The 24,547-nt window shown below is 41.4% G+C and overlaps 1 protein-coding gene and 1 long non-coding RNA gene across 7 annotated transcripts in view; one reads left to right on the forward strand and one right to left on the reverse strand.

The window, feature by feature from the left end:
* LOC133244620 (BEN domain-containing protein 5) overlaps window positions 1–24,547 on the forward strand; it is a 1,484,041-nt gene that overhangs the window by 1,113,451 nt on the left and 346,043 nt on the right. For all 6 annotated transcript variants that reach the window (XM_061412038.1, XM_061412039.1, XM_061412040.1 and 3 more), the window contains one exon: window positions 14,091–14,130. In XM_061412038.1, coding sequence (XP_061268022.1) covers window positions 14,091–14,130 — 40 coding nt within the window. The remainder of the gene's footprint in view (window positions 1–14,090; window positions 14,131–24,547) is intronic.
* On the reverse strand, window positions 8,648–11,629 carry LOC133244617 (uncharacterized). The gene is made up of 3 exons (XR_009735455.1): window positions 10,919–11,629; window positions 10,150–10,305; window positions 8,648–9,096 (listed from the first exon to the last, which is right to left on the reverse strand). It is a non-coding gene; the product is annotated as an uncharacterized LOC133244617 (long non-coding RNA).

Below are 24,547 nucleotides of genomic sequence, written 5' to 3' on the forward strand. Positions count from 1 at the left end.
AAAACTATAACTTTGACTGGATGGACCTTTGTTGGCAAAGTAATGTCTCTGCTTTTTAATATGTTATCTAGGTTGATCATAGCTTTTCTTCCAAGGAACAAGCATCTTTTAGTTTCATCATGGCTGCAATCATCATCTACAGTGATTTCAGAGGCCCAAAAAGTAAAGTCTCTCACTGTTTCCATTGTTTCCCATCAATTTGCCATGAAGTAATGGGACCAGATGCCATGATCTTAGTTTTCTGAATGTTGAGCTTTAAGCCAACTTTTTCACTCTCCTCTTTCACTTTCATCATGGGGTTCTTTAGTTCTTCTTCACTTTCTGCCATAAGGGTGGTGTCATCTGCATATCTCAGGTTATTGATATTTCTCCTGGCAATCTTGATTCCAGCTTGTGCTTTATCCATCCTGGCATTTCTCATCATGTACTCTGCATATAACTTAAATAAGCAGGGTGACAATATACAGCCTTGACGTACTCCTTTCCCAATTTAGAACCAGTCTATTGTTCCATGTCCAGTTCTAACTGTTGCTTCTTGACCTGCATACAGATTTCTCAGGAGGCAGGTAAGGTAGTCTGGTATTCCAGTGTCTTGAAGAATTTTCCACAGTTTGTTGTGACCCACACAGTAGAGACTTTGGCATAGCCAATAAAGCAGAAGTAGATATTTTTCTGGAACTCTCTTGCTTTTTCGATGATCCAGTGGATGTTGGCAAGTTGATCTCTGGTTCCTCTACCTTTTCTAAATCCAGCTTGAACATCTGGAAGTTCATGGTTCATGTACTGTTGAAGCCTGGCTTGGAGAATTTTGAGCATTACTTTGCTAGAGTGGGAGATGAGTGCAATTGTGTGATAGTTTGAACATTCTTTGGCATTGCCTTTCTTTGGGATTGGAATGAGTACTGACCTTTTCCAGTCCTGTGGGCACTGCTGAGTTTTCCACATTTGCTGGCATATTGAGTTCAGCACTTTCACAGCATAATCCTTTAGGATTTGAAACAGCTCAACTGGAATTCCATCACCTCCACTAGTTTTGTTCCTAGTGATGCTTCCTAAGGCCCGCTTGACTTCGTATTCCAGGATGTCTGGCTCTAGGTGAGTGATCACACCATTGTGGTTATCTGGGTCCTGAAGATCTTATTTGTACAGTTCTGTGTATTCTTGCCACCTCTTCTTAATATCTTCTGCTTCTGTTAGGTCCATACCATTTTTGTCCTTTATTGTGCCCATCTTTGCATGAAATATTCCCTTGGTATCTCTAATTATTTTGAAGAGATCTCTAGTCTTTCCCATTCTATTATTTTCCTCTATTTCCTTGCATTGATCACTGAGGAAGGCTTTCTTATCTCTCCTTGCAGTTCTTTGGAACTCTACGTTCAGTTGGGTATATCTTTCCTTTTCTCCTTTGCCTTTAGCTTCTTTGCTTTCCTCAGCGATTTGTAATGCCTTCTTATACAACCATTTTGCCTTTTTGCATTTTTCTTGGTGATGGTCTTGATCAGTGTGATGAACCTTCGTCCATAGTTCTTCAGGCACTCTGTCTATCAGATCTAATCCCTTGAATCTATTTGTCACTTCTACTGTATAATTGTAAGGGATTTGATTTAGGTCATACCTGGATGGTCTAGTGGTTTTCCCTACTTTCTTCAATTTAAGTCTGAATTTGGCAATAAGGAGTTCATGATCTGAACCACAGTCAGCTCCGTTTTGTTTTTGCTGATTGTGTAGAGCTTCTCCATCTTTGGCTGCAAAGAATACGATAAATCTGAATATAATCAGGCTGATGACCTTGCACCTGGCATCATCTAATTTCTCCTTATTTTTCTATTCCTCCATGTCTTTTTTGTATGTGCTTGAATTTTGTTTGATTCTCTTCTTGTAAGCATCTTCCATTATTGGGGATCAGTGTTATATATTCAATAACAAAATATGTAAAGGAACAAACAGAATATAGCATTTCAAAGAGATGCCCTAGAAGTCTTAAAAACTGGATGTCAAATGTAAAGAGACTCATTAGTTCCTAGGGACAAAGGGAAGCAGAGCCTAAGGCCAACTCAGATTCCTGTGCCATTCTTTTTTAAAATTGGCCTCACTGTCTCAATGAGAAGTAATTTACTACTAGTACTACTAAGTTGCTTCAGTCATGTCCAACTCTGTGCGACCCCATAGACAGCAGTCCACCAGGCTCCACCATCCCTGGGATTCTCCAGGCAAGAACACTGGAGTGGGTTGCCGTTTCCTTCTCCAATGTGTGAAAGGAAAAAGTGAAAGGGAAGTCGCTTAGTATTGTGTGACTCTTAACAACCCCATGGACTGCAGCCTACCAGGCTCCTCTGTCCATGGGATTTTCCAGGCAAGAGTACTGGCGTGGGTTGCCATTGCCTTCTCCGGAGAAGTAACTTACTTGTTTCTAATCTTTAAGGGCCATTTCAATTACCACCTCTTGAAGGAAATCCTCCTGATAATGCCTCAATTAAAACCAGTTGAATCAAATAGACATAATGATATTAGAACTCAAAACAAGTTCTTAACCAAATTCCCCCCTGCCTCCATACCCTCGCCTCACTCTCTTATTTTCCTTAAGTTTCTTTTTCCCCCTCTGAGCATCTGTGCTCTTTTAGGCATGAATGGGATACAGACATCCCTTTTCTCTGTTGAAGGAGGCACACAAACAAATAGTGCAGAACTATGTTTTTTTTGGGCTCCAAAATCACTGCAGATGGTGACTGCAGCCATGAAATTAAAAGATGCTTACTCCTTGGAAGGAAAGTTATGACCAACCTAGATAGCATATTCAGAAGCAGAGACATTACTTTGCCAACAAAGGTCCGTCTAGTCAGGGCTGTGGTTTTTCCAGTGGTCATGTATGGATGTGAGAGTTCGACTGTGAAGAAGGCTGAGCGCCGAAGAATTGATGCTTTTGAACTGTGATGTTGGAGAAGACTCTTGAGAGTCCCTTGAATTGCAAGGAGATCCAACCAGTCCATTCTAAAGGAGATCAGCCCAGAGATTTCTTTGGAAGGAATGGTGCTAAAGCTGAAACTCCAGTACTTTGGCCACCTCATGCGAAGAGTTGACTCATTGGAAAAGACTCTGATGCTGGGAGGGATTGGGGGCAGGAGGAGAAGGGGACTACAGAGGATGAGATGGCTGGATGGCATCACCGACTCGATGGACGTGAGTTTGAGTGAACTCCGGGAGTTGGTGATGGACAGGGAGGCCTGGCATGCTGCGATTCATGGGGTCACAAAGAGTCAGACAAAGAGCAACTGAACTGAACTGAACTGAACTGATGTGGTGGGTGACTCTGAGCAGCTCCCTCCCCCTCTATAGGCTCAGTTTACTTTTCTTTGAAATAAGGTAGTTGTGCCAAATGATCTCCAAAGCCCCTTGCTCTGACTTTCCAGGAGGCTGTGTTGTGGGGTAGCCTCACTCACGTAGGATCATGGTGACCTTCAAGATAAAGAATAATCTGAAGGATCAGCTGAAAGCTGAAAAGGCTTATCTTTTAAACTCTAAAGTTTGATTTTTACAAAAGAAAAGTTGTAACTTAAAACATATAAAAAGAGAACTTATCAGATATGTAACTTTGTCTGATAATAAGCCAAAACATCACATCTGTAACAAACTTCCTCAGGTCCTAATCAGGTACAGTGAGAACACGCAACATAGAAAAAACTCAACTCTAATCTTGGAGGAGAAAGCAAGAGGGAGGAGATGGAGGTAGGGGAGGTAGAGGTGGAATGAAAAATGAGACTGATATGTAAATAGCTGACTGCAGTTTGCATGGGTGTGCATGTTCAGTCATGTCCAACTCTTTGCGACCCCATGGGCTATAGCCTGCCAGGCTACTCTGTCCGTGGGATTTTCCAGGCAAGAATACTGGGATAGGTTGCCAAGATCCTACTCCAGGAGATCTTCCCGACCCAGGGGATCAATTGAACCTGTATCTCCTCTGTCTCCTGCCTAACCCTAACTGTAACAAGAGACTCAGTTAAATCACTGCTTAGACGCTGTGAGCCCATAGGTGCCCCGGGTGGGCGTCTGCCAGTCATGCAGGCATCCTCTCCAGCCCTGAGCTGCACCATCACTTTAGGTGCCATGTCTGTTCTTCCAGGTTCCCACATGGCCTCATGTTACCGGAGCAAAGGGTAGGGAAGAAGCAGTCTGTCTTGGCCTAAAATCTTCTGACTCACGACTGGAACAGCCTTCCTCTCACTGTTTGCTGATGCGTGGGTCTTTCCTCTAGAGCTGGGAGGGTGGAGTCTTCTAGCACAAGCCCCCATCTGACTCGCTGGGGTTTTAGGATGGGATATGTATCATTTCTCTCCAGCAGGAATAAGAGTTTCAACTGTTTATCTAGCCCTCTTCAAAAACCTGGTCTAGCCTTCCACATATGATTTTTAACACATTTAAACAGAGTCCACTTTTCCAGGAAAGCTCAACTCTGTCCTTTCTGTCTTAGAGTTTAGCATATAATGGGAATGACATTGATCAAATATAAATACAGGTAAATATAGAATTTCAAACTGTGAACACTGAAGGAAAAATACAGAACATCATGCTTAAGTGGAAGCTCCTCCCACCCTCCTGTGTGCAGAGGCTGTTCGGTTGTAGAGTGTGGCCGGCCACCAAGGCTCCTACTGCTCCTCTGTATAGAAACTTGGGGACACCAAAAGCATTTCTCATACCCCAATGCTCTCACAGCTACATGGGCGTAGTCTTCAGAGACCAACAGCATGGGTTCGAATCTAGGTTTCTCCAATAGCAGCTATGACCTTGAGCAAGTAATGTAAGCTCTTGACCTTCAGCTTCTTCATTTATATAAATGGGTAACAATGCAGTGCTGGCCTCAGAAGGTGGTAAGGATTGGCACAGAGTAAATGCTCAGCAAATGCAGTTGCTACAGCCTCTGCTGCCGCTAATCTGCTTCCAGAATGCCTCTGCACTTTCATATGCTCTTCTCCATTTTCACTTGCCCTGCTTTTGTGCAGGCTGCCAGAGGCTGAACTCAAATGCTCCTTTAAGCTGCCCTGGGGATGAAAGCCACTTGCGTGCCTGGCTTTTCCAATAACAGGAAGCTACAGAAGCAGAAACTACTCAGTGAAATATATTGAAGCAATCCCACTTGTGCAACCCTAGCTTTTGTCTGCTGCCCCACTCAGCTTCCCACTGAATTTAACCCCTCGTCATGAGATTCTATTTCAGCCATGAGTGATGTTCGCTCTCTCCCTGAGTAAAAGGCTAATGCATTTTTTATTATCCTGATGGGAGTAGGTGCACAAAAGGGCAGCGGAGACTCAGCCATTGCTCAGGTTCCTGTAGAAGGTAGTGGAGTTGGTGGATGCTTACGAGAGGCATCCAGCCATTAGCCATTGGGTTGGGTGAGGTTTGAGGAATACTTTGAACCCTGGTCACGTACCTTTCCACATGTTTTTCTTTGAAGCACTTACCATAACTGACATTAATTCATATTATATGATTATTTGCTGTATATGTCTGTCTTCTCCACTTCACTGTTAGCTGTCTCTTTGAAGACAGGGGCTGTGTCTTTCTTGGCCTCTTGTCAGCAGTATGCCTGGTATATAGTAGATGCTTCATGGCCATTTATTAAATTGATGAATAAACAAATGAAGAGTCAAAGAGTGAAGTCCCAGTATGATCAGGGAAGCTGTGCCACACATCACTTGTTCAGCATGAGGAGAAGTAGAAAGGGAACCATGTCAAGGGCAGAAGGCAGGGTCGGGGATGGGTGAGATGGTGGCGTACAGAAGGGTCAGGCAAGCAGATGGCCAGCATCCCACTTCAGTGGGATGTGGGCCTGAGATCCATGCCTTAGACAGTGCTTTGCAGACTTTCATAATCCCTGCACCTTTTCCTCAAAGAGGTGACTGGCTCTCTCCACCTCTTCCTCCTGCCACATCTTCTACATGTGAGCTGACCCATGTGATTAGACCTACCTTTGTTGTCTGAAGACTGGTTCTGAAAATAATAGGTAACTTTTTGTTTGTTCTCCAAATATGTTAAGATATAAAAACTGCTTTTTCAAATGACACCTAGAGCTTGTGGAGATTTGTCATCTGCCCTTGAATGCTAAGCTAAGAAGTCTAGTATTTATGAGGAATGCAACCAGGATTATTAAATTATCCTAAGAAAGGATCAAATTTAACTTTAGAGTGATTAGTCCTGCAGCCAGCATGCAGCCTAGACTGGAATAGGAGAGATCAGAAGTGGTGAGTTTAGGGAGAGGTGAGCGCTACGTGAAATGCTTTCTAGGGAGCAGGCTCTTCTTAGGGTAAGGCAGGGAAGGGGCCTGAGAGCCCTAGAAAATGACTCTGGCTGGGTGAAGGGGAGAACGGGACAGGAAGTGGATTACAAGGAAAAGAGGGTTCTGAGCCATGAAACCAACTGTGTGCCCATGCTCCTGCGACCTCCCCTTTCTGGAGAGTGTGGATTCGCAAGTCCTCCCCACGTTGGCTGGCTTCTGGAGTGACAGAAAAATGCACAGAGATTACTGGTGCTCTTATTTAAATTATCTCCAGCCTATGCCAAGACAGACTGACTTTTCCCCCAAATAGCTATCCTGCACGAAATGCAAAAAGCAAAACAGAACACATAATCAGTGCCTATTCTCTTCCACCAAGCAGAACCTCACACATGAAGCCAGTCCCTGAGCTCCTGGAACATCATGTCCCCTTCTCATTCTGAGAAGTAATTGCAATGCAGTTCGTGACCAAAATGAAAAGTCCGTTTTTAAACGTAGCCTCATAATTACCCATCCAGCTGAAGAAGGCCAGATACTCTGTGGTTTAATCCCTAGGTCCCCATGGCAGAAATAGGGTTTTGAGGAAAATTATGGGGCCAGTATGTGCACGTCTTTTGGGAGGGAAGGGGATAAAGCTAAAGACTTTCTCTGACGATCAGCTCAGTAGGACCTTCTCTCTAGTCAGCATCCTGGTAGCCGGTAAGCAGCAGATATTTAATGAGTATCACGTATCGGTCAGGCGCCGGGCTAGTCCCTGAGAGGAGTGCGCTAGTGATAACACAGCCCTGCCCTCGGGGAGATCACACAGCGGAGAAGACGGAGAAGTAAGCAGGCCAGGAGGGGCACCGTGATGGTGCTTCTGTGGGGAAGGTCAGGGGGCTAAGGACAAGATCCAGCCCAGCCTTGGCAGGTCAATAAAGCCTTTACAGAAGAGGTGGCGTGTGAGTGGAGAGCTGAACCAGTAGGGGTTAGCCAGGCAAAGCAGGTTGGGTAACAGACTGTGGTTCTCCACAGAGAGAACAAAGGCCTAGAGGTGAGAGCATAGCAAGTTTGGGGAACTGGAAGTGGCTTCTCATGGTCAGAGCTCAGAGTCTGATGGAATGGGAGACAGAAGGCAGGAGCTGGGCCATAGACACCCTCCAACGGCAACTAAAGGGTTAAACTCTATTCTGTAGTAGTCCTGGTGAATTTTAAGGTGTGATTCCAGAAAGTTCACACCAGCTGCAGCAGCAATGTGCAAAACTCAATCAGGGAGACCAGTTAAGAGGCTGCTGTAAAAGGCTAAGGTACCAGAGGGTGAGAAGCCCAAAGCCTCAGCCTGAAGTCGGGCACAGCTGGAGCAGCCCTCAGAAATCCTAGCTTCCAACCTTTGTGCTTCCCACTCTACCTGTTGGCACCTCCAAGTCCCTAACCCCACTCCCCTCTGCCGCCACCCCGAATGATTCTTCTTCTTTCTCTCAGCTTCTTTCCTGTTAAATTCCTGGTGCTTGGTCTATACTCTTTTTATGAATGGGATACCTAATTGACAGCTAGCTTAAGTAAACATGCCTAGATAACACAGCTTAAAGATGATAGAATCAGGATTCATAATGTTTGTCTGTCCGATTTTGAGTTTGAAGTTCTTTCTACAAAATCTTTTGTGTAACTGCGATGAGAGGGGCTTCAGATGTGAAGAATATCTTTCAGGTTGGTTATTGCCTGCTGCCTCCTGTGACAGAATAACCAAGTAGTTTTCCACTAATGTCTTACTAATACCACCTTCCCTGAAAACAGGACTAGAAACAAAGTCAGAGTAGTACAAACTAAAATTATTTATAGCGATAAATATATGTGAGTCAATCCTGAGGAAATCAACCCTGAATATTCACTGGAAGGACTGATGCTTAAATTGAAGCTCTAGTACTTTGGCCACCTGATGTGAAGAGCCTACTCATTGGAAAAGACCCTGATGCTGGGAAAGATTGAGGGCAGAAGAAGAAGGGGATGACAGAGGATGAGATGGTTGGATGCATCACGGACTCAATGGGCATGAGTTTGAGCAAACTCTGGGAGTTAGTGATGGACAGGGAAGCCTGGCGTGCTGCAGTCCATGGGGTCTCAAAGAGTTGGACATGACTGAATGACTGAACAACAATATGTGACTTACATTCTTATAATTCAAAATAAAGGCTCAGCCTGGGACGAAAAATAAGGCTGCACAAGATTAAGACATGCTTCATTTTTTATATATAAATATGACCTTGTTAAATAGACACAAACAAAGAAGATGACAAAAAATACACCAAATGATAATGATGCTTCTCTTTCAGTGATGAGATTTCATTTACTTTTACTTTCTGAATTTTCTGGAAATTTGGAAAATGACCAAAATAAGCATGTGTTGTTTTTATTATTGCAAACATTTTAAAGATAGATTCTTCAATGTAGGACAACAATAGTTTTTATTGAGAATAATTGAATCCATAAAAGATCCACAATGTTTGGCTGAGGTCTCCAGTTGACCCATCTTTCAGTACTTTTTACCCTGGGAGCTGTCAACTGTGACCAGAGATGAAGGGACACTGCACTGGCAAAACAGCTCCCACTGGATCAGTTGGGAATATGGATAATTCCTGGGGCACACATGCTGTGTGTGCTCCTTTAGCAGCCACTGTGGATGCCCCTGGCATCGTTGGTCCCACCAGACTCAGAGATCGTTCCTGTGGACTTTGGGGCCTTCGGCTCGCATGGTCTCTTTGGAGTCTTGACTGGTGTCATCCGCCACACACTGGTTGAGCACAGAAGTGGGTTTCTTCTGAATGTTTCTGAGGCACCACTCTTACCAAGAAAGGCTGGATGCAGGGCCATACTCAGTCAGGAGTCTGCACAGCACCCCCTAACTGATCCAACCCTGGCATACCCACACTCCTCCAGGAGTCCACGGAATACCATCTAGACGTACCTGGACACATTTCCCTTGGTGTAGGTGTAGAATTCCTTTGTCTGAGGAGGAATGCCCCCCTACTCCTCCGCACACACATACATACACAGAGCACCATTCGCTCTTGAAGGGCCTGCCTTCCTGAGACGGTAGCTTATGGTTGGCTTGTGGTCCAGCTGCACAGCCCTCAGCCAGCAGGCCCTGTCAGTCTACCAAACCTGCTGTCTAGCTATGTTTCGCCAACTAATATTGCATTTTCTACCATCCAGACAGGTAGGTAATGTATCATCTCCATGTAAAAGGTCCTTGTGTCTCTCAGTTGGTAACTAATTAAAATAATTTGGTCATTCTTTATTCCACCATGCTCCCCTCTTATATAATTAATTTATATTATTGGTCAAATTCCACAAGTCAGTTGCCTATTTTAATAAATGCCAGTTTCCTTTGGTGAACCTAAATATGAGGCGCACTTTTGTGATGAAAATTTCCTCTTCCATTGTATTCCTTTCATTCTGGAAAGACTTTGAGGAAATTATTCGGCTATTTTAGTATCTTAGGTTAAAATTGTTGCACAGTGATTCTTGAACATATACTTTTGTTTTTGTTTGCATATAGGACATGCAGACTGCAATCCTGTCTTAAGAGCTACCTGTTAAAACAGTAGTCTACACTTATCTTCTTGGACCACTAGGTGGTGTGCACATATGTCTGAGAACTGTAGGTTAAAGGGGCTCCTCACCAGGTTAGAGTCAATTCATCACCTCTGGAGGGGCACAGACAGTAGAAGCTGTAGGGGTCTAGGAGAAACAGTGATCCTGTGCATGGGAGTAAAGGAAGGAAGATTTCCAGGGGAGGTGGATAGATAATAATATTGCTGCATAGATGGTGGGAGAAAAATCATAAAGGTAGGAAACCCCAAAGCCATGACAGAGGGAAAGTCCTTTAGAGGAAAGGGCATGCTTACTTTCCATGCTGACAAATCTCTCAGGAGTGTTGCAGAGGGAATAATGGAATAGTTGAATCATTTGAACTAGATGACATCAAGCATTCCTTTCAGCCTTTGTGCTGGGCACTGGAAATATACAGATGAAATGACATAGTCTTGTCTTCAAACAAGGACCTCATGAGAGAAACAGAGAAGGAAACCAATAATTAAGACAGGGCATGATACAAAAGGGAGGTTTTACAAGATGCATTGAAGGAATACAGTGTGAAATCTGTTCTAAGTAAAGGAGAGGAAGGGGTTAGGTTGGGAGTTGACGTGCAAAGAAGACCTCATGGTGGTCTTGAGACATGAGGAAGGAGCTCCGTGAAGATCTCAAGAGATTAGTTTAGAGAGACTAGGACGAGCAAAGGCACAGGGGTTTGAAAGGATAATGTGGATTCCAGGAATGGTTCAGCTGAGTTTAGCATGCTCACCGAGGGCTACTGTGTGCCAGAGACTGAATAATAAATGTTCCAGGCCCTTAAGATTTCCCTCAGCTTGTGAGGAACACGTACAAGCACTGAAAATGGCAGTGTGTGAAGGCAGCTTAAAATCTGTTCTCTTTTAAATCCTATCTTTTGAGCCCCCAGGGTCCTGGCTACAGGAATTCTCAGAGAACTCTCTATACCAGAAGAGGGAGCCCGCAAGCACAGTGCCCATTTGCTTTTTACTCAGAGTCACTGCCAGTATTTCCGTCTCACTCATTCTCTTTAAAGGTGTGAAGTTTAAGACCAGAGACACACAGTACCTTATCCAAGACCACGGAGAGGAGTTAGGACACAAGGCCAGGTCCATCTGTGTTCCTCTCAGGTTTTCTTCCCTTTTTCCCTGCTAGACCCTGGATACTGAATCGCCATTTAGAAATGAGAATTAGACACTTTTCATGTAAACAGATCTCTTTCACTAAGGGTGATTGTCACAAAACCAAGCTTATGGAAAAATGGAAGAACACGTTGTATTCTTTCCTCATGCATGAGGGAAGGGCCAAGCCTGCTGCTGGCCTTGGCAAAGGCAGCTTGAGCCGATTGTACTACTAGCCTGGTTCCATGTTTGGGAAAGAAGGCAGCCTGGCTCCAGCGTTCCTTCCAGCTCTCATGTGTGGGTGTGTGTTTCATTTCAGCGTGAGGATATGTGCTCACAATAGGTCAGTGACATCTTGGAGTTGCATTGTTTGCTTGAAAATGTCAACTGGAATGAGTTATGAGCTGGCAGGAAAACAGGGATGTGTGATTGAGAAGACGCTGAAAGGATACAGACCTGCTTTTAGGGCCCTGAGCAATCATTAAAGCAAGGGGTAGAGAGACCTTAAAGAGGTTCTGACCAGGACAGATGAAATGTAGATGGAAGAGGAGGGGATCACAAGGGCCAGGAGACTTCAGACCAGGTCTTATAAGGCGAGGATGAAAGAACTGGGAATATTTACCCAGGAGAGAAGATGACACAGATCTTCTTCAGATCTCCAAACTTGTCACAGGCCAAAGCAACAATGATTTTATAAGGAAACAGCTTTTAACTCTGCTCAAAATGGGGCAATTTAGGGGCACAGGTTCAATCCCTGGTCGGGGAAGGCTAACATCTCATGCTCTGTAGCCAAAAGAATTTTTTTTAATTTAATTGTTAAGAAATGAGTTCTCTATCAGGAAAGGGGATAAAATAGAAGCTGTTTATACAACTGGTGGGGACATTGCAGAGGAAATTCCCATCCTAGTGACAGGTCAGACTAGATGACCTTTAAGCTCTGGTATCAATAATTCTATGAAAAGGGATGAGGCAGCTTTTATAAACCAAGGGTCACGAGATCTATAATAATAACAAAGCCTCAATACAAAAATAGCTCTTTTTATTAAGCATCTATTAATTGGCAGCATCATGCGGAGTGATTTACCATGTGCAGTATCTTATTTTGAACCATCAAGCCAGGATTAGAACTGACTGAATTCTGGCTCTCTTATTTAACGAAGATGTGGTCTCAGGCAGATAATTTCTCCTATCTGAATCCCATGTCCCTCTGTTGTACAGTAGGAGCCCTGCAGGTTTGCCAAGAGTGTGAGCAGAAATGACACATCAGCGTGCCTGGTCTTGTGCCTGGTCCTTTGCCAGGCCTATATTTGTACTCAAAAAATGTTGCTGCTTTCTCCTTTCTGCTGAAGCAGAATTTCAGGGAGCCATTCTAGGGGAGAGGAAAGATAAAGAGGGAAATGCAGGTGTGGTGAAATATGCCAAGGGACCCACTGGATAAACAGATAATCAGAAGCTCCTGCAGTGTGTATCCTGAAGCAATGGTTCTCAAAGTGAAGTTTGTTAAAACCCCTTTTTAAGAAAAAAAAAATACATATTAATGAAAACTGCTATTAATGGAAAATCAAGTGTAGGAAAGAGTCAGAGGTTGACAGAGGCTTAAGGAATCCTGACTTAAGTCTTACAGTGTGGAGATTCCTTAAAAACCTGGAATTAGAACTGCCATACTACCCAGCAATCCCACTGCTGGGCATACACACCGAGGAAACCAGAATTGAAAGAGACACGTGTACCCCAATGTTCCTTGCAGCACTGTTTACAATAGCTAAGACATGGAAGCAACCTCGATGTCCACTGCAGAAGAACGGATAAGAAAGCTGTGGTACATATACACAAGGGAGTATTATTCAGTTATTGAAAAGAATGCATTTGAATCAGTTCTAATGAGGTGGATGAAACAGGAGCCTATTATACAGAGTGAAGTAAGTTAGAAAGAAAAATACCAATATGGTATATTAACGCATATATATGGAATTTAGAAAGATTGTAACAATGACTCTATATGCAAGACAGCAAAAGAGACACAGATGTAAAGAACAGACTTTTGGACTCTGTGGGAGAAGGCGAGGGTGGGATGATTTGAGAGAACAACACTGAAACATGTATATTATCATATGTGAAATAGATCACCAGTCCAGGTTTGATGCATGAGACAGGGCGCTCAGGGCTGGTGCACTGGGACCTTAAGGGATGGGATGGGGAGGGAGGTGGGAGGGAGGTTCAGGATGGGGGACACGTGTACACCCATGGCTGATCCATGTCAATGTATGGCAAAAACCACTACAATATTGTAATTAGCCTCCAATTTAAATAAATTAACTTTAAAAAACAAGTCTTTAAGAGAGTTACTTACCACTGCCCCATCCTCAGCCTCCAATGCCTTCTTCTCCACCCTCAGTTTGCCATGACATCCAGTTCAGGACTGAGCTTCCCCATAGGTGTGGTGTGATGGGGGTGGGGTAAGCCTACTGAGATGTTGATCACTTCAGCCCTTAGGGTCAGGGCCAGTTGCCTCCAAACATAAGTGGCTTCATCTAGTGCCTAATGTACCTGACAGATATTATTTTCTATGAATGTTGCATGGCACAAAGAGATGAGGATTCAGTTAGAGAAGGAATGGTTTCATCATCAGTAATGGAAACTGTCATAGCATTGTTGAGCAGAGTTAATAAATAAACCAGCCCTCGGGAGTATCATGGTTAGAAAGGAGGCTGACAGTGATTAAGGCCAAGGCAAAGAGGGTTGCCAGGATATCAGGCACTTAACCAGGATAGCCAGTGTGAGCAGGGAGAAATCTAAGGCTGCCTGGTCCAGAGGGATGAGCCTTGGCTGGGAGTCTGGAAAGGGACTTTCTTTGTGGCTATAGGTAAGCCACATTCCTCTCAGGGCATCATTTTCCCTTAGTATAGATGAATTTGACAGCTCTGACCAGAAAGGCCATCCATCCCTCCTGGTCTCTAGGACGCACGGCCTCTCTGCGGAACCATGTTCCCATCACCTTCTCCACAGCGTGCCCTGCTCTGCATGTCTGAACATCCCCCTTGCGTGTCCACCCTGACCCCTAAGCAACAAGTTTGACTCTGGCTTAACTCAGTTGTCTCACAATGTGTTTTCCTTTGCAGCAACAGCGGCAGCTTGATCTCCTGACGATAACCAGCCCCGGTGAGTAGATGTGGCCATTCTGCTTTGTCTTTTCCCTTGTTTCCCAGAGCAATGCCTGGTTGCTTATCCCAATGCAATTTGTGTCCTGTTCCTTTGGCTCCCTGATTCAACAGCAGAATTCCTGCATCAGGAATGATCCTTCTCCCCCCTGTCCTCTACCCCACAGGCAGTTTCTTTTCTCTTCCCCAGCTCTGTGCTGCCTTCTCTTGACTCTGCATATGGCGGGGTGATACTATGATGTTGCTGCATATTCCAGGGCCAAGTTCTCCCCAGATCCCTCAGTGGATCCAAATGTTAAGGAAGTGTCTTAGTCTCCCGAGAAATGTTAAAATCATGGTGAATGGGGAAGCTGCCTTGTAAACGGCATGAAATGAAGGGAAGACAGCTCATGAAAAGCCAGTCTGGGCAAGTGATCAGGTTTGGTCTCCAGTGACCTTTGTCACTCACCTTTAGGAAGGACAAGTCCTCCAAAAAAGCTGTGGCCCTTGGATTAAAAAGTTCTTCCTTCCCCCAAGACTGGCATCTAGCCTGGAGAGAAGTTGAGCATTTAGTCCATCAGAAGGTATTTTATTTTGATTTGGGACCTTGAGGCAAAACTGCCCAACAAGAGATGCTGTTCTCTCTTGGAATCCAAAGGGATGATGGTGCCAGCAATAAACATTCAAGAGTGGGTATGGTGGTTCGTCTTTATCCATTGGTGATGTTCAAAATGTTTAACAGCCCTGGTGACTCCCTACTATGCTGGGCATTAACGCTTTGGTTACTGGACTAGGGGGAGACGGTGTTCTGGGAAAAGGACTAGTGTAACAGAGTGGTCACATGGGTTGTGGGGGCGCTCTAGGAGTGGCTAATTACCAACAAATATGGAGGTTTTTCAGCATTTTAGTAACCAATATAGCTGTGCCATGGCATCCCTGCCTTACACCCAGCCTGTTACTGTATCCAGGGTCAGTTGGCTCACTTACAAGGAGACTGAGGAATTGTCCTTTGCAGGTACTGTCTCAGCACAGAGGCTGGTTATCTATCTATGTAACTGAGGTGTAAAACAATGATTACAAATGTTAGTTGGGTCTACCCAGTTCAGGTGAGCTTATTATAGTCCACCTAATAGAGCTCCTTAAACTTGAGACTTTAGAAGAACAAAGATTAACTGGTTTGAAAATGTACAATATAACCCATAGAATGAACTGTGTTTAGCATGTATATAATTATAGAAATTCCAAATCATGAGCTAACCTAACTACAGTGGCTGTTGGGTGACATACCAATCCCTTCCCGCTGAGGTGCTGGTAAGGGATTGTCTTTGTCTTGGCTCATTGGCTGCTCTCCTTCGTGGTTGTGCTTTGTTCTGCCCCACATATGCTGACCTAGTTTGCCGGCTTTCACATCCCAGTCTCATCGGGTCACAGCTTGATATGATGCTGACATATGAGTTGGAGAGGGTTCTTGATCTGTCTTCAGTTGCTTGAGAAGGAAACTTTTAGACTCTTGTTAACTGCATTTCTTTTGCACCAGCTCTTTCTGTTCTTAATTGCTATGGCACAAACTCAAGCAGAATAGTGGTGACTCTTGGTGCACTCCTTTTGGGCAAACTGTTAAGCACCGCCCGAATTTGTAACGGATTATACTGTTCCCTACTTTTAGGTGAGAAAAGATTATTTTCTGGGTCAAATCTTTTCAAAAGGCGTTTTGTGTCACACAAGTGTGCAGTACTGTACGTAGGCTACATCTGTGCGGTACTGTAAGATATGCACTTGTGAGATACCGATCCACAGGTCCCGGGGAAACTGAGCCCCCAAGGGAGTAGCCTGTCTCTACTCCAGTGTGCCAGACCAATATTAGCCATGTGTATCATGCCTACAAAAGGCTAGGAAGGATTACTAGACTATGTATTATCTAGACAGCTCTAGTCCATGTCAGCATCACTATTGTAACTGTCTCTCACTTTCAAAGTCACCCCCATCCTCCACTTCACCAGAAGCCGCCGCGGCTAGCAAGGGGCATGCTACCTCTCTGGGCTGCCAGTGGGAGGCGCTAGCTTGTTTGCACGCCTCACCAGACCATTCTCAACACAGAACTGCAGTCTGATGCTGCCACTTTTCATCAACTAGTAGCCTTCAGAAATGCTGGCTGACAATTTGGAAGACGTGAAAATTTGCGTTATCTTCTTTAAACTATTTCATTTATTGTGAATAATTTTGAATATACAGAAAAGAGTAGAGATAAAAGGAAGAGTCATTTACTGCCCTCCCCCACCAAACACCTTGGTTTTATCACATCAACGTTGTACCATCTATGCTACACAGTTCCCTATTTTAAAAAATATAGATCTAGTTGAGACTTCCCTGCACTCCTTGCTGATTGCATCTCTCCCCTTTGACCCAATAGGTAACCACTGTTATAAATTCAGTGTATAACTGCTTTAACTGGCATTGTTTTACAAATTCCTATAAATGATGTCACACTATAAATGTCATTCTGTGATTTTTCTCTCCTTATATTGTAAAGATTCATTCACGTAGATACATGTGGCTCTGGTTCAATTGTTTTTAACTGCTATATAGAATTTCACTTATAATTCTATCACAATTTCTTTTTTTCATTTTATTGATCATGATTTAGATTATTTCCATTTTTTTGCAATTTTAAACAATGCTACTAGGGCCATTTTATGCATAAGAATGAGAATTTATCTTGAGCATATAACTTGGAGAGGAATTACTGATTCTATGCATCTTCAAATTTACTATATAGTGGCCCGTTGTTTTCTAAAGTAGTTGAACAAATTTATACTTCAAACTATAACAGCAGCAAAGTACAATAGTTCCCATTGCTCTGAATCCTCCACACTTGAAATCATCACACTTATAAATAAATTTTTACTGGTTGTCATGATAAATGTGAAATGTTATCCCATTGATATTATTTGTTTTAATTGTTTATTTATTTGACTGCTTGGGGTCTTAATTGTGGCACACAGAATCTTTGTTGCATCATGTAGAATCTTTCCTTGTGGTGCTTGGACCCTCTCCTTGTGGTGCTTAGGCTTATTTGCTCTGAAGCTTGTGGGATCTTAGTTCCCCAGCCACTTCTCCTGCATTGTAAGGCAGATTCCTAACCATTGGATCACAAAGGAAGTCCACCACTGCTTTTATAATCTGTGTTTCCCTGATTACTGGTGGGATTGAATATCTTTTCATATGTTTATTGGCCACTTTGGTTTCTTCTGTGAACTGACTTTTCATATCATTTGTCCATTTCCTGTTGGGTTGCTACTGTTTATTGATTTTTAATTCTTTATTAGTTTGCATATTGATACTTTGTTGCTTAATATGCATTGCAAATATCTTCTTCAAGATGATGGCTTGTGTTTTCTGATTTATGGAAGTTTCTTTTTTAATTTTAGCATAGTTGAATATGTGAATACTGCTTTATGAGCTTTGCTTTTGTGACTTAAGAAATCCTTCCCTACCTGAATATCATATTCTCCTGTATTCTAAAAGTTGTCAAGTTTTACGTCACATTCGGGTTTTTATCTCATTTACATGACTGAACATTGTGTGTGATACGAATTAGGGATTTAATTCCTTATTTACATATGGATAGCCCATTATCTCAAAACCATGTAATAACTAGTTCATCCTTTCTCCAATTATTAGCAGTTACACATCTGTCAAATATCAGTTTTCCTGTATACAGAATCTGTTTCTGAGCTTTCTGTACTGTACTATTTGTTTATCACTGTTAATCTGCTTTAACCCCATGTCTTGCTTACAATAAATCTTAATTTTAATATTGTCTCATAATTGGTAGGTTGATACCATTTACCTTGTCCTATTTATGTTTATCTTTTGAAAATACAATTATCTTTTCTTTTTAATAAAATCTAATAACCCATGCCTTATGACAGGTGAATTTAATCTGTTTACATTTATTATAAGTACAAATATATTTGGACATATTTCTACTGCTATATTTGTGCTTTCTGTTTATCATTTATTTTCTTTTTTCTTTTGCCTTGCCTTAATTTGGACTGAAAGTGAAAAATGTTAGTCTATCAGTCATGTCTGTCTATTTGCAATCCCATGGACTGTAGGCTGCCAGGCTCTTCTGTTCATTAAATACTTCAGGCAAGAATACTGAAGTAGGTTGGCAATTTCTTCTCCAGGAGATCTTCCCAACCCAGGGATCAAACTGGGGTCTCCTGCATTGCAGGCAGATTCTTTACCATCTGAACCACCAGAATACATTATGTTTTATATATTACCTATTTTTTACCCCATCTCTAGATTTTAATGCTACAGATTTTGTTTCTAACCTTAACTGTTTACCTTTTGGAAATATACTTAACTATCCTTTTTTTTTTTTTTTTTTACAAAGTCTGAAGTTATTCAAAATATCTAAAGTCATTCAGCCACAAAAAAAGCCTTAGCATGCTTTAACTACCTATTAAATACTGCCCTGTCACCACCTAGTTATTATTGCTTAGACTTTTAAAAGTTAAACTTTTTCAAAAAAGAAAAGCAATGATGATGATGAAGACCCATTTGACTTTTCCCACACAGCTTATAAATTTTTGTGTTCTCCTATTAATTACATCTCAAGATTTTCCTGTTACCTTACTAAAGTGGATCCTTTAATAGCTATTTTAGTGAGAGTCCATGGGAAGCTATCTGGATCTGTATTTGTCCTTATTTTGACTTCTCTTTGGAATAATAGTTTGGCTAGGTATAAATTATAGCTTGAGGAAGATTTCCCTTTGTACTTTGAGGATTTTTTTTTCTTTTTTTCCTGACATCCATAGTTGCTAGTGAGAAGTCTGCCATTATTTGTTTGCAGTAACTTATCTTTTATTGGGTAGGCTAAAAAAATTTTCCTTTTGATCTTCATGCTCTACTTTTTCATTTTAATAAGTCTAGATGTGAATTTATTTCTATTTACCCTTCTTGGTAGTCTGAGTACACTTTCTGCCTGAGAATCAATGTCTTTCTTTAATTTCTAGAAATTATCAGCAAATTACCTCTTCAAATGTTGCTTTCCCTTCAATCCTCTTCTTTAATAATTTCTTTAGATGAATGTTGGATTTTCTCAAGTTGCCCTCCATGGTTCTTTACTGACTTTTCATAATTTTTTATAATTTTATTTTAATGCACTGATTCTGAGTTACCCAAAAGTAACTTGAATTCATATTCACTTTTTGACCATATCTAGTCTAGATTTTTTCCTGTCTTTTTCAATATTTCAATGACTATCTATTTTTAATTTTGAGATTTCTAATTTTGTTCATATCCACCTGCTCTCATTTTATTTCTGCCTATTCTGTTTCATAATTTCTTATTCTGTCTTCATTTGTTTCTTCAAACATCCTCAATATGCTTATTTTAAAAGCTTTGACTGTTTTATAAAATAAGTTTCATCTGGAGTGAATTCAAGTTATAACTGTTGATTTTGTTTAGTATCGCTTTTAGCATTTAATTTCTTCATGCATTTTGAAATTTTAATTTGTAATATCACTTTGAGAAGGAAGTTTTCTGTTACTCTTTGTTCCCATCCCTGACCCCCCCCAAAAAAAATCTCCCACTATGCTCACATATCCCTATATGTTGGTTTTTACAGTTGACTCTATCCATAATTTCAGTACAGAACCTTACAGATATTGGGGATATGTCAGATCCAGTGACAAAAAGTCAGCAGGATAGCTTGGCATTGCTTCTGATTGCTATGTCTATATCCCTCACTTCTCTAGGCCTATGTAGCACATAGGGGCTATCTCCCAGAATCTGCACCAGGCTTTTATTTTTCTAGGCTCCTTCCATAACTGGGAAGCCCCACCCGTGGTCCTTGTTCTAAGTGGAAGACCTTATCTCTGGTCCTCATCTCCTATAGAACACTTTAATGAGTCTCACAGGAGTCCAAATTTCAGCAGCTACTGCCTGCTTCTAGATCCAGATCTCAATAAGCAAGTAGCCTCAGGAGCATGTATAGCATTTTGCATTTGTGCTTTTCAGTTTCATGGAGATATGTCTCTTGCAATGGAGCCCAGCTATATATTTTCATTTCTTTTTTCATGTATTATTCAAAATTACCATTTAATGGGAATGAATGGGTTTATTGCAGCATGAACTTATTTACTCATTTGGCCCAGAAGACCAACTATAGTTTTTTCCTTACTTTTTGAAGGTTTATTCTATTATAATCTCTTCAATAGAAGGGAGGCAATATGAGCAAATATTTTTCTCCTATCCAGGTGAAATTTTTACCACCAGATTGATAAAAGAGACTGCTACTTTTTGCATGTATATATATATGTGTGTATATATATATATATATATATAAACATGCAAAAAGTAGCAGTCTCTTTTATCAATCTGGTGGTAAAAATATACAAATATATCAGAGAAGGCAATGGCACCCCACTCCAGTACTCTTGCCTGGAAAATCCCATGGGTGGAGGAGCCTGGTAGGCTGCAGTCCATGGGGTCTCGAAGAGTCGGACACGACTGAGCGACTTCACTTTCACTTTTCACTTTTCAGCATTGGAGAAGGAAATGGCAACCCACTCCAGTGTTCTTGCCTGGAGAATCTCAGGGAAGGGGGAGCCTGGTGGGCTTCCATCTATGGGGTCGCACAGAGTCGGACACAACTGAAGTGACTTAGCAGCAGCATACAAATATATATGTAGTTTTTTAAATTTATAATGATCTATATAAACTGCTACATTTGAATATAATGTGAACATTTTTCAATATTATTAAATATTCTCAAAGAGAGACTTTTATATAGCTGAAACACATTCTATTTTAAATTTATCTCTTGTTATATATTGGTTTGGTATAGTCTCTAAGTCATGTCCCACTCCTTTGCAACCCCAAGGACTGCAGCCTACCAGGCTCCTCTGCCTGTGGGATTTTCCCAGGCAAGAACACTTGAGTGGGTTGCCATTGCCTTCTAAAATTATTGCATATTAAATTATCCCTGATGATTTAGTTATAAATAACACCACAGTGAACATTCTTGTATAAATATGTTTGTGCGCATCTTTAATTGTTTCTTTAGGAAAAATTCCTAGAATGAGAATTACTAAGAAAAGGTATACGTAGTTTACTAGTCATGACAGTCTAAATTACATTGAAGTAACAATGATGTCAAAATTACAGAGACTTAAAAAGCATCGCTGTGTTTTTTACTTTTGATACGTGTCTCTCATGGGCTGGCATAAGTTCTGCTCTGCATCATCTTCACTCTGGCATCCAGCTGGCCAAGCATCCTCTATTTGGAACACTGCTGTGTCTCAGTTTGGGTTCCCTAAGAAGTCAAACTTGAGACAAAGATTTTCATTTCAATAGTTTATTTAGGAGGTGATCCCAGAGACCTTGTTGAGAGATGAAGTAAGATTTGGGAAAAGGAAAAAAAAAGTTAAGAAAGATTCATTATCAAGCAAGCTACAACTGTTGGTAACTGGAATTTAATCCTTCAGGAGAACCCTGGAAGTCAGTAGAAAATAAGCCTCAGAGATATTCCTGAAGGGCACAGGCGTGGGAGTGAGGGTGGGGGTGTTAATTTCCTGACACTTCTAATCTGCTTGATATGTGGACACAGCAGATTCCAGTGGCCAGAGAAAGTCCTCAAGAGAAATTTGCAGATGTCAGCAATTGGAAAGTATTCAGTATGTGCAGAAATAATAAGTGCCAGGAGAATATGTGGGATTGCAGGAAAGTACTGACAGCCCCTGCCATTGGGTCATCATGGCAGAGGGAAAGGGAGAGCGAGCGAGTCATGTACCTTCTCTTAAAAATTTTTAGAAAGGATCACTCTTGCCCAATTTTCCTTGGTCAAAGCAACTCATATGACAACTTCTAATTCAACAGGGTAGAGATATTGACTCTTCCTACACGAAAGGGCACTGCAGTGAGAAAAGCTAGAATATTTGGCAATGGTGAATATACCTTTTTACACTTCTAGAAAGATTTTTATGTTCCCACCATCAAAGTCCTGATCATAGCTTTAAATAAAAATAACAGCTTTACTGAGATTATAATTCACATCCATAAAATCCATCCTTTAAAGTGCACCATTTACATTACATAAAGTGTATCATGTAGTGGTTTTCAGTACATTTACAGAATTGTACAATCACCACTAATTCCAGAACATTATTATTACTCCAGAAAGAAATTCTGTACCCATTAACAGTCATCCCCCATTTTTGCCTTCCCCTAGGCCCTGCAACCACTAATTTACTTTTTATCTCTATGGATTTGCCTATTCTAGATATCTCATATAAATGAAATTGTACAGTATGTGGCCTTTTGTGACCGGATTCTTTTTTTACTTAACATGTTTTCAAGGTCCATCCATACTCTAGCATGTATCAGTACTTCACTCCTTTTTATTGCCAAATAATATTCCATTGAATTGATGTATCATAATTTGTTTATCCATTCATCTATTGATGAACATTTCAGTTGTCTACATTTCTTGGCTATTGTGGATAATGTTGCCATAAACATTTGTGAACAAGTAAAAATCATGTTTTGAGTTCTCTTGGACATACATCTAGGAAATGAATGGCTGGATCATTTGGTAAGCGTCAAGGTAAACATTTTGAGAAACTGCAAAAGTGTTTTCTAAATTAGCTGTGTCATTTACATTTTCACCAGCAACATAGGGTGCTTCCGATTTCTCCCCATCCTCTCTAACACTTGTTATTATCGATCTTTTAATTTATAGTCATCCTAGTGGGTATGAAGCAGTATCATGTAATAGTTTTGGTTTGCATTTTCCCAGTGACTTATGACGTTGAATATGTTTTAATGTGCTTATTTGCCACTTGTGTATCTTTTTTGGAAAAATGTTAGCAAGTTATTTCCCCCTCCTGATATCAATTAGGTTACATTTGTCTTTTTATCATTGAGTTGTAAAAGTTTTTAAATACTATTCTGAGTACAAGGTCTTTTGTCAGATACGTAATTTTAAAATATGTTTTCCTGTTCCATGGGTTCTTTTCATTTGCTTGATGGCATTTAAAATAAACCAAAAAAATTTTTTATTTTGATGAAGTTCAATTTATCTACTTTATTGCTTATACTTTTGGTATCATATCCAAGAAAACATTGCCTAATGTCACAATGATATACTCCTATGAGCTAATTTTTGTATGATATGAGATAGGACTCCAATTGGTCTATTTGCGTGTGGTTGTCCAGGTTTGCTAGCACCATTTGTTGGAAAAACTGTTCTTTCTCTTATTGATTTATCTTGGCACCTTGTCAAATGCTCATTAACTTTTTGATAGTATAGACTAAAAGGACAGATTTAGGAAGTATCTAAACATCCGCATTCAGTGTCAGAACTGACACTTCACATATTTTTCACACAATTTCCCTCACTGTCCCATTAAACAGGCATAGTCTTTCCTGATTTGCTGATGAGAAATGAAGGTGCTACACAATTAAAATTGCCCACATAAATGCAGTTAATAAGTAAATGCTAGAGTCAGCGTTCTTGCCTGGAGAATCCCAGGGACGGGGGAGCCGTCTGGTGGGCTGCCGTCTATGGGGTTGCCCAGAGTCGGACACGACTGAAGCGACTTAGCAGCGGAGTCAGAATTCAAATCCAGTTTGCTCTGATTCTGTATCAGACTGTTGCTTTTTCTATTGCTACATAAGAATACTACTTTCTGTGTGATATTGGCCCACAGAATCTTCTTTCTCAGACAGAATTAAAGCTGACCTACTTTGCTGTTGATAAGGAAAGTGTGAAATGTCGGAGACATCACAGGCATGGGTCTTTTCGACTAACGAGGCTACATCCTGAAAAGACAATTGATTTCCTAAAATATTGCAGAAACCTCCAGAAAAAATCACAACTAGAATGGTTTCTGATTGCAAATATGCACAAAAAATATTTTTATCACCTCTTAACCTTGTTAAAACAATACCTAGGTTATATGGTGATAGACTAAACCTGCTGATCATTACATAACAACTTTGGACTTGATCTCCAATGAAAGTCCCCCATGATGTAAATGTAGCCACTCTGAAGACTATAGGAACAAGAGAGCCCAAACTAGCCATTATTCCTGCTTCACAGCCATCTTCAGAGCTAGCATAGCCTCTGGAGCCAGTCCAGGGTGGCCATGACCAGGAGAGAAGCCGAGTCAAGGAACTCCTGACCTCACAGCCAGCAGTTAGCAGCACAGTGGATATGCACTGGGAGGATGGTTCAAAAACTGCATGTACATCATTAAAACAACTTTAAAGAGATCTTTAAAGGAGATAAATAAATTGTTCCTAGTCCCACAGCCTAAGCACAATGCAAAGTCACTTCAGTCGTGTCCGACTCTGTGCGACCCCATAGACAGCAGCCCACCAGGCTCCCCCGTCCCTGGGATTCTCCAGGCAAGAACACTGGAGTG

This window comes from Bos javanicus, chromosome 3 (assembly GCF_032452875.1).
Source record: "Bos javanicus breed banteng chromosome 3, ARS-OSU_banteng_1.0, whole genome shotgun sequence".
In the NCBI taxonomy this organism is placed as follows: Eukaryota; Metazoa; Chordata; class Mammalia; order Artiodactyla; family Bovidae; genus Bos; species Bos javanicus.